Raw genomic sequence first — 11,483 nt, 5'->3', positions numbered from 1 at the left:
TCAAAAGTTTTTGCACACCCCATAATCAATTCATGAAATTTAAAAATGATATACTCCAATAAATTTCTCGTTTATATCGTCAAACGATGGTCGAAACGATGTCTCATGAATTAAAAAAGATATTGTTCGTTGTTTGTTTATTTATACGAAAACATGTTCAAATTTTGTTGGTGAGTGCGACAAGTTAAAAGTTTTGAGTACCGGGAGATTTGTTCATTATTATTCAACTGGTAATTATTCTTTCTGAGTTTATGATTGTAGTTTAGTCCCAGTTAGCCCTGTGAGACACAAGAACGTGCTGTGATTTATACTGTTTGTAGCAAGATATCTTGTCAAGTTCGTATACGAATTGTTTCCGTTCTCGCAAATTCAGACTTGTAAGTTATAAAATGGGCAAAACCAAGGAGCTAACGGTTGAAACCACTACCGCTGAAGATAAACGGGTTATATTGATCAGTAAACGTAATAGACGACTCATGTACCCAAAGACAGCAGCTCAGATAAATGAATCTAAGTATCTGACTTTGAGTACTTCTACAGTGAAAAGGAAATTGAAAGAAGATGGCCCTTTTGGAAGGGTGGAAATAAAAGTGGAAGTGAAAAGTGGAAATGAAAACCCCTTTCAATAAAATAAAATAAAACTGATAGGGATTAATGGGCTTGAAATGATAAAACTTGGACGCAATAACGTGAGGAAGAGTTTCATAAAGTGATAAGTCGAAAAGATTGAGGTTTTTGGGTCTAAGAGGAGAGTGTTTGTACGCAGCTCGAAGGAAGAGCGGATGTCAGATCCATGTGTGATTCCAACTGTAAAACACTGCAGGCTCGGTGGATAGTTTGGAAATGTTTTGGAGGATAGGTGCCTAGGGACCTAGTAAAAATTGGAGGAGTTCTGGAGAAAAGTTATAGAAAAGATTGAAGGAAATTGAGATGGGTCATTCATCCTTTCCTCTCAATATTCTATGTTTTGGTCCGTCCTCTAGAGTTAATGTAATTGAGTTGGAAACCAGTCCACTATTTCCCGTAAAAATAATTTTCCTGCCTTTATTATATATTTTTGTTTTTTTGTCAAAATCTGGAGAGTATGTGTTTTTCCATTATTTTGGAAATGTGGATATATTTGTCAACATTGACATTACGAATTATTTGACAAGTTCTCAACGAACTTAATCGCCCAGTTTATTTGGTAACACGTCGACATGTGTTTCAATTAACAATGTATCATTTAGTTTAGATTAGGAAATGATAAAAATTTGAGTTCCAAATAATTCGTAATATAAATTAACAAAAATACAAAGTTGATGGAAGTGATGCATGAAAATGCATATTTTTCATACAGCTGCTTTTTTTATATATCTGAATGTTATTTATGTTGACACCGAGATAATAGCAGTAGTTCAGGTAGGTATTAAATTCAAATATTAAATTGTTTATACGTAAGCGATTGACAGCAATATATTTGATAAGGATCAGAAGATTTCCATGAATTATTGTGAAAATTGTATATATTGTATGAATATTGTATAATTATATAGAGCTTGAGTATTACGGAATGGGTTCGTAGAATCAAAGGAACATAACAAAAATAGGAAATAAATTATGAGGACTGATTTTAAATAGAGAGAATAGAGCACGTATTTAGTAGAGTATTGAATTGATACAATTGGAATATATTGGATGAAATTAATTGGGACATGAAAAATATCTAAATTCGAACATAAACATTGAAAATATTGAAATAGATATCATTATTGATATTGCAAAATGAAAATATGAAGAATAATTTATAATGATCATAATATTTTACCTTTCAATGATTCTATACAACAATGGATAACCGGGTTTGGATAATTTTCAATACTAACCATTTTTGGTATTGAATTATTGAAATAGAATTTATGCTAAAATTATTAATAATAAGATAAATTGGAATGAAGGGATCGAATAACTAACAATTCTGTACAGAATTCAAATTGTAATTGTCTGGAATTATTATTTCAGGTAATAAGTAATGGAAAATCTACCCCAAAATCATTCTATAAAACAGATACGTATAACCAGGCATTTTATTGGGGAGGACTTGCTAACGGACAATTAATAAACGTAAGTGATCAGGTTTAATATACGTTCTCATTAATTAATCAATAAGTTCTAATTATTCAACAGATTCCAAAAAATTTTACAAAACTGAAACCGATAGATTATAGAAACTTTTGTTCAATACGCATATTAAACTCAACTCAACAACTATTTCGACTATTTGTTTCGATATTTTTTGTGTCAGTTGAGAAAATACTTCCAAAAAGTTAGGTTAGTGTGAGAATATGTTATATCTATTATGATAGGTGTGCTGGAGAAAGAAAAATATTCCCATTACGTTTCATTTAAGCATTTTTTATCCCTCTACACTTTTTACATAAAACTCCTCTTATTAATTGTAAAATGCTGAAATCATATTTCCTTTTATTACGAAATCATTAAAATTTTCTACATTTTAGTTGAATCTTTTCACTAAGGATGATTATTTGTTATTAGTTGAAATTTTTAAAAATCTGTATGAATATTTCTCTCCGTATTAAATAGACGGTCACATTACAACTACACGTTCAGAAGGCAAAAATAATATCATTGAAAACAATGGGTCTGAATCTGGTCCTTAGTGAGATAGAGAATATTTAATTGATCGAAAAGATAGATTTCTGTCAATAGATCAGCTATTTTCGAAATTATAACTTCAAAAATTGAGTATGTACTAGTGTCGAGTAAAGTGAAGGGGAGGAGTAATTTTGTCAATCATTAATTGTCAACTTATCAAAAAATGTTGTCCCTTTCAGCATCAAAATGTCAAAAAAATTTTAGATACATGAATTTTCTTGATCCACTACGTGATTGACGTTTCATGTATAAGAATTTGAAAATAATTAATTGGTTCTCATATGACAACTGAATAAAATAATTTTGTATGGAATCTTTCGTAGCTAACAGAAAAATAATATATTCCCGAATAGTTAATTAGTCGGGAATAGAATACTAAACTTTATATACAATTATCAGAGAGACAAATATATGATTATGTTGTGGCAATGTGATGATTGAAATTGAAGGTAAAATCTTTATAGTTATTGAAAGTTACAAGGGGATTTTCTTTACCCACCATATTATAGAAGTACTTCGTGATAGTTGTACTTGTAAGTAACACTTTGTACGGCACAACTGTTCGATGTCAAGCCTCATAGTTTCTTACAGATGTGGTGTTATCAGCCCAGCTCACATCAATTGTTGCTCATGATCAACGAAATGGTTAACCCGTAAAGAAGTCAATACTTTTGTGCGACAGGCTGCCTTTGAATCCATTATTAATGCTACTTGTGCAAAACATTAATGAATTTTTTAAAAATGTTTTTACTTTGGTCACAAGAAATGGATTATCTGGGGCTCATCTAAAAAATGTAAAAAATGTAGTCGGTTCTTCTGGTGTCAATATGTTAGGAGGAGTACTGCTAGGAATATCAATTGCTTTAAAAGAACTCATACTAATTTTAGTGTACATATTGTGCTTGAAACAAACAGAATTCAAGATGGCAATTCTCAAAATGGCACAATTTGGGTTCTTGAATATTAATGACACCGCATTAGCGGGTCTCTAGATTTGATTTTGTGCAAGAATTGTATTTGCATAATGTTACTTCTACAAATGAATGGCAGAAAATTTTGCAGTAGGTAATGATTGAGTTCAAATTGAAATTTACACAAGTATTTGACAACAGGGTTTTGATAAAACAGAGCCCCAAATGGTTTAAGTTCTATATTCTTATTGAATATTGTATTGAATTCCATGAACCTAATTCATCATTTGATTTTATTATGGATTTATTGTCGCATTAACCTTAAAGATTATTAGCGACATGTCAATTCAAAATTTGTGGTATAATTGAGTATCTTTTAAATATTTGATTGAGTTTGCGGTTTTACAATTTCTAAGTAGAGAAATTATGTTGTTTGAGAAGTTTTTAGTCAGTTTTTCGTTTTTGTACATCTGACAGAGTGTGCCCTAGCCTTGAATGATCGATTATTATTTGGTCCATACGATTTATAAAACTGTTTTTACATGATTAAACGGATGGTTTTAGAGATTTTAATATCGATTACCATCTGTTCCACTCACTTTGCCAGTTGTACTAAACTTTTGTTTTGTTAATCTTTTTATAGTCGTTTGCTATCACTTCGCGCACAATTGTTGGTTCGTTGTTATCTTCTACTTCTTTGTCACGTTGGCTTACCTTTTCATTTCCTGGGATGCCGGTGTTTAATGGTTGATGATGATTGAGTTGATGATGAGACCAAAAAGTTGTTAAATGGTATGTATTGAGCTCATGGAGTCTGCAATTATGGCTGTTCTATCGTTCTATGTTAATTGGAAGTAAGTCTGGTGATTCAAGTATTAAGGTGTGCGTATATTGGCGAATTCTTTCACAAAACGAAATACTTGTTTGTTTGTTTCCAAATAGGTGTTCTAAGCGATTTGTGTTGATGTTGTGATTAACAGGGTTATTTTCACTTGACAGAACTGATGTAGTATAGTTCATACTCAGTTGGATTCTTCTAAGGGTTGATTCTTCGGTGAGACAGTCAAGGCTTAATTTTTGGATCGTTCCATTTCAATATTATTAGCAAAGATTCACATATCATTTTTCATATAATTTCAAAATCATTATTCCGAGAAATAAATGAGTTGAGATGAATGATCGAGCTCATTTTGCTCAATTTAACAGCAAATGATTTAATTAAGCCTGCTGCTTATGATCCTATACGGTCAGGAAATTTTAATAGATTTGTTTTTGGTTATTATAGGAAGGAAAACGTCAACAATATACCTTAGGACAATATACCAGAAAAAGATATGGAGAATTTTTACCAACAAAGTACAATAAATCAGACTTTTATGCGCAAACAACAGATGTTGATACAAGTCATATGTCAATCCAAACTTTCATTTATGGAATTTTTCCCGCAAAACAATCACAAATATGGCGAAGAAATATAGACTGGCAAGCTATACCTGTTCATCCAGCAGACGTACGTGTTTTCATGTACTCATATCCAAGCGATTGTGAAGCTTACAACACGCTACTAAACGAACAGTTGAACAGCGATGAATATGATTTGATCAATTTACAAAATTCAGACTTATATAGTTACTTAACGAATTACACTGGTGATAATATAACAGATTTACCTGGTGTTTATAAAATTTGGGGTACGTTATATTCGGAAGATTTGGTTGGATATACCTTACCAAGTTGGACAGATCAAATTTATCCAGAACCTATCAGAACCGTGGCTGGATTGTATTATAAATTATTAACACATACCACGGAAATGAAGAGCTTGAGTAAGTATAAAAAATTAGTGATAATCACATACGAGGACTATTCAGAAGGTAAGAAACGTTTTTGACTAAATTCAACATCTCGAAGAGGAACTCATATTGTAGTTGTGTGCAAACTCATTATATCCCTGAATTCGCTTTTAGATAGAAGTATAATGTTACCAGATACCTAGACCAATACTTAACGAAATTGTGTTTCTAAAATAACTGAAGGCACTGAAGAAGTAAACCATAATAAGCAATAGAAATCTAAAGAAAGAAGTAAAAGTACAAACAACACGAAGGCAGCATTAATATCAGGATACCTTAGAGGTTTAATTTGGCGAAATAAATACATGAGCACGAAATGTAGAATTAGAATATACAAAATTTGCGTAAGGCCGATCATGACATATGCAATAGAAACTAGAGCGGAGAACACAACCACTAAACGGCTCCTAAGAACAACAGAAATGCGAGCTCTGAGATCAATAATAGGACAAACGTTACTCGATCGGAAGAAAAATGAAGAAATAAGGGACATGTGCGATATTCAGGATGTAGTAAGATGGGTAAAGAGCTGTAGATGAGAATGGAGAGACCATGTTGACAAAATGCAAAATGAACGGTTAGCAAAAATTGCAAAGGAAAAGGAACCAGACACAACTCGACCTCCTGGACGACCACCTATAAGGTGGTATGAAAGCAGGTCCATAGCATCCCAACTACTCCTGGCGAACCCTTGATGAAAATACAGGACCTAGTCCTAACGTAAGAAGAAGAAGACTAAAGAAGTATTGTCGTCTTTTGTCAAGAATCTTCCCCCAGTAACAAAATTTTGGATACCAATTTAGATAGGCGTTAGTTTTCAGCTGATTCCTAGGATTGAGCAAAGATAGTATCCAATTTATTGTGGCTTCACGTCGGAGGAGAACCATAACTTAACTTTGCAAAAACTCAGTTCACATAATCTTCTTTGGTAACAATCTTTGCAAATATTTATGTTTTTTTTGAAGGGGGGGGACAACATGTATTGTCCCGCTCCATAAACCGTAATTTGACTTGCATTGATGTGTCTTATTTTCATTAGAGAAATGTAGTACAAGCTGTCCTCATTCATCTATGTGAGCAGTTTTGGCCACCTTAATATTCACAATCAATGATCTTTTATTGCATATTTTAAACTATAGATAATGTTTGGGGAAACTAAGTTGTTTATATATATATATATATATATTTATATATATATATATATATATATATATATATATATATATATATATATATATATATATATTCGGTTTTTCGGTAGGTTTGTAGGTTTTAGATTTTTTGCTATTAAACTATGACATTGGCGGGATTTTCAGTTGCAAGACAAATACCCACAAAACGCGAAATAAGAATATTTTCTTAATTTTTGATAGAAATTTGATATAATACAGTATCATTTTTCTATTAAATAAAGTTACATATGCTTGAAATATTATGACAGTAATGATAATAATATTTTTTTTTTGAAAAGGCCAATAATGGAATAAATACAAACTATGAAATCACAATTAAACCACTACATTTTTGAGAACTATGGTACAAAGTCAAGAATGCTTCAAGCATTGAAGTAAACTTGTCCACATATTTTAACAACCCTAAAAACAATTGGACTCGTGAGGGACGTCGTTAAAAAATTGATCCATACTAAAGTTAATATGGAATTACTGTTATAATACACGGTGATTATAAATCAATGTATTTGAAAGGAATAGTCAAGTGCACTACAAAATAGTTCATTATTTGGGTTTTTTATTATTTCTCTTTGTGTATATTTCCAGTTTCTTCATTACCGATTTTACTGAAATTAAGATTTATGAAAAATTATTTTTATCACAGAAATAATACAATAGTTCAAAAATTTTTGGTTCAAACAATAAAGAATGGTGTTGCTCTATGGCAACTTGTCTTAGTAGAGCAATTTAAAGAGAATGGCATAAATATATTGTTTTAGTAATAATATAGTGTTATTTTGACCTTCAATGAAAGATATGAAAATCACTACTAAATTATCAAAACGTCAGTTTGGAGGTTGATGAAATTTTTCGTACGAAGAGGATGAACTAAAAATTACCCTAAAGCTATAAGACCAAAGATCGTAACTGATGATAAAATATTCTTAGACGTTATATAAAATTTTTAAGAATGTCCTTTTACATCTATTCGCAAAACCGCAATACTGTAACATGTCACATTATTAAGAAAAATTATCATCTTTATAAAGTAACGCTAGAAGTAAAATTATTCTCAGGTGATATGACCATGAAATGAAATTTTGTTAATTTATTATGCAAAAGATGGAAACAATCTACATATTGTATACTTCTAGTAGAAATCGACACTCATTTATCATATCCTGTAAATATCACGTGCTGGTTCAAAAGGGCTGAATAGCTAATAGAGATATAAAGAACATCAGTCCTCTACCCTCAATCATACAAGAAGCTTAGATACCTATGCCACACAAAAATAAGTGAGGTTTAACAGAAAAGGCACAACGGACCTGTACAATGTTACAAATGCCAAGGTTTTCACCATGGGCAAAGCACGTGCAGCATTGACGTGCACTGCGTAAAATGCGCGGGAGCGCACTGGGTGGCAGATTGCACCCTCAGCAGCACAGAGAAAATAGAATGTGAAAACTACGAAGGAGAGCACCCAGCGAACTACAGGGGGTGCCCGAAAAAAGCAGATGGTAGCTACGAACTACCTGCTAAGAACAAACCAGGCACAACGGGAGAAGAAGCGCCCGAGCTAGTGAATGTGCTGCAGAACATACAGATATTCATAGCAATGCTCATCGCCCGACAGGTAAAGTAAAACGGAGGACAATAGCATCACTAGGTTAAGATAGGTTATTAAAAAAAATTCTAAAAACACCAAATATCCTAAGATTACCGAGAGAGCCTACAAGAGGTCACTCCCCGACACGGTAATTCCGCACTTCACAAGCAAGTGCCGAGTCATACATCGGGGACAGTTGTAAAAAAGGCAAAGGGCCACTCGTATTGGATATTTTTTTGCCGAGAAAGATTGGAAAGGATTTACCCGAAGCGGCAAAAAGACACACACACACATATATATTAAGAAATCCAGACTAAGAAGATAAGGTTGTGTATCCAGCAGGATAACTTTTAATAAAAAGATTAGACTTCCCAGAATCTCCGGGAGGAGAGAGTCTACGCGTGAAACTGTGACGCGAATGAGGATAATGACCCGTCGAAATGACAGAGGGCTCTTATTCGCATCCATCCGCGGAAATATCTGGGGGAGAGTGCTTAGAGGGATGGGACTTCTCACGCGCGCGCGAGAGAGAGAGAGAGTGATGAATCAATGCTAATTTTTTTCTTTTCGAATAGTACAATTCCTCTTTATATGCTGCTCTCCCTATAATTGAATTAATTCTATGAAATATTGAATCCTATTAAGGTCTGTGGTCTCATATACTTATATAATTTTTAGTGACCGGACCATTCTTCAATGAGATCTTGGACTATTTTGACAATATGACCAACGATTCATCGTCATCACAAAAATTTCGAATCTACAGTGGGCACGATACAAATATAGCCACATATTTGATCACGATAGGAACTTTCAGTCCTGCATATCCTCCTCCTCCAGCTAGCAGCCTTTATATCGAGCTTCATGCTGAAGATGATGATCATATTGTTAAGGTGTTTTATAAAAATGGAAACAGTATAGGACAAGTTGAAATAAATGGGTGTGAATCAAATTGTACACTTTCTGCATTCCGGGAAACGATTAGTGATATTTTGTTAGACACAACAACAAGAGATGAGCAGTGTTCGAGTTAGTTATCATTCTGTTATTTATTATGAACTTGAATAAAGAAGCAAAAAACATTGTTGGACTTCTCTCATCCTTTTCCTCATTTAACAGGTATACAATATTTGTATATATAACTACATACTATGCAAAATTTAGTATATAATAGATTATTTTTGCAAACTTTTGGTGTTTAAACTAAAACTAACCTACTGTTCGACACTTAATCCCTCTTATTTTGTTAAATGAAGGGTATATTCATGGAGTTTTTCTAGTGATTTTAGAAATAACGCTATGAAGTTTAGCATAGAAACAACATTTAATCATTGAACTATACAAGAAGAACCGAAGAGAGTTGTGAGAAAACATTATTCAATGATTATTAGACCAGTCTAATAATCCAAAAAAATGCTGTAAACAAAATGAGATAAGAATATTTTAGGTATACTTCGACAAGCTCTAGCAACTGATATTTCAAAATAGAAGATGCTGACTAGACTCAACAATTATAGAAACAAAGCATTATTTAGTTCAACTTAACCTGTGGTTAAAATTTTGAAGTGGATAGAAGATCGTTGAAAAGTCACCATCGGCATCGGTGCAGAATTGTTCGTATAATCCTGTGTAATTTTCTTAAATAAATTTGTGTTTTCTGAAGTACCTTTAATGTGGTTTCATTTGAACAGAAGACAAATAAAAATATTACGTGTTTTAGACTATTAATTGCGTGCAATAAAACTGGTCTGCAATGAAATCTCCCTTTAGAAAATTCTGTCATAGATATGACTTTTCAAAAGTTCTAAATTTTTTCCCGTTGGCCAAGTTTTTCCATCACGTCTAGATTTTTCGATATGATTTTTCTTTCGAATTCAAACAATTTGGGTTCTTTTTAATTTTCTTTGTGTAAATGTTAGAAAAGTACATATACATACAAAATAAGTTTTAGAGAGTTATAAGAGAAATAAGGGAAGTGCCGAAGATGATTTTTATGGTAGTAAATACGCACATGCGTAGTATTCGCTGTGATTCTACAACAGAGTGAAAACTTATATATCTTATAATTGTTCGTGTTCTCTATATTGGTTTTTAGTGGTTTATATGTAGTTTATATATTTTTTTGACCAGGGCCAATAAATAAAAAATTATTTTTGATTATATGAGCAAATAGGCTTCTGTTTTGTAGCGATAGTATTTCTATGGGTAATCGTTTTTTCAGTTGCTTGGGAAAATATTATATTAGTATCTACATACCGAAAACACGGATGCTTATTTTTATTATTGGTATTTTTTAGATTTAAATTCATTCACATGTAAGCATTTGAGATATTGCTGGATATTTTAATTATGATTTGTTTTTTCAATAAATTATTTTCGTAAGTAAATAAATCAACAACTAATACCTCTAAATCTCTATTATAGTTTTGAAAATAATTTCTTGGTTTATAGTTGATGGAAACATATTTAAACCGTTTTATGTTTATATTAGTTTCAACTCCAAGCTCTTAAATATAAAATTAATCATATAACTGGAAAAATATATTTTTAAATTTTCAAAGACTAAATCTCCAAATCTAAAGAAATTCAATATAAAGCATGGGCGCACATAGTGACGTTCATTCGATTTGACCTTGTGAATGATTTTGCTACACAGATCTGGAAAACTAAGCAATACTTTGTGTCTATAATCGTTGGATCAAACTTGGTTACAGTAGAATGTATTGCTGTACTATTATAAACTATACCTTTCGTTAAATGCTGTGGATATATTGTTAGAAACACGTGGTAACAATGGTGAATGTTAGTATTTAGAAACATATGATACCGTTATGACCTTGATAAAATTAGAATAGAAATCGTATTCATCCTAATATTGATGAACGTAAACAAATGTAATACTTAACAAGTTACTAGTATTTCACGAACTAAAAATAAATAAATGTATCAATGCGATGTTTGTCCAAAAAACGTAACAGATAATATTAATTTGATTGACTCTTAGGGCAATGGCTTATAAAAATACTGCTAGTGTCAACTAAGCAAAATAAAGTATTATGACAATACATTTAAATAATATGACAATTTTGCTGTTCCCTAATTAGATGGTATGTAGGGCAAGCGTTTGAGTTTTAGAGAAATATGCGTAACGGCAATTTGTATATTGTTACATGTAGTTATTAACCTTCCATTAGGCGCGCGTGTATCTACGAGATACACAGCTAACTTTTTGCTAAATATTTATTTATGTAATAGCTCTAGAAAATGGAGATTTGCAGTAGTT

General features: G+C 32.0%; 1 protein-coding gene across 1 annotated transcript; it reads left to right on the top strand.

Moving 5' to 3' along the window:
- The first annotated feature begins 1,199 nt into the window (after positions 1-1,199).
- Positions 1,200-9,282, top strand: LOC130901036 (testicular acid phosphatase homolog). Its single transcript, XM_057812107.1, has 4 exons — positions 1,200-1,401; positions 2,002-2,103; positions 4,852-5,392; positions 8,879-9,282. Exons 1-4 carry the CDS (start codon positions 1,315-1,317, stop codon positions 9,232-9,234), a joined length of 1,086 nt encoding a protein of 361 aa, XP_057668090.1. The 5' UTR covers positions 1,200-1,314; the 3' UTR covers positions 9,235-9,282.
- The last annotated feature ends 2,201 nt before the right edge of the window (positions 9,283-11,483 follow it).

Source organism: Diorhabda carinulata, chromosome X (assembly GCF_026250575.1).
Source record: "Diorhabda carinulata isolate Delta chromosome X, icDioCari1.1, whole genome shotgun sequence".
NCBI lineage: Eukaryota > Metazoa > Arthropoda > Insecta > Coleoptera > Chrysomelidae > Diorhabda > Diorhabda carinulata.
This window is presented reverse-complemented; position numbering and strand designations above follow the sequence as displayed.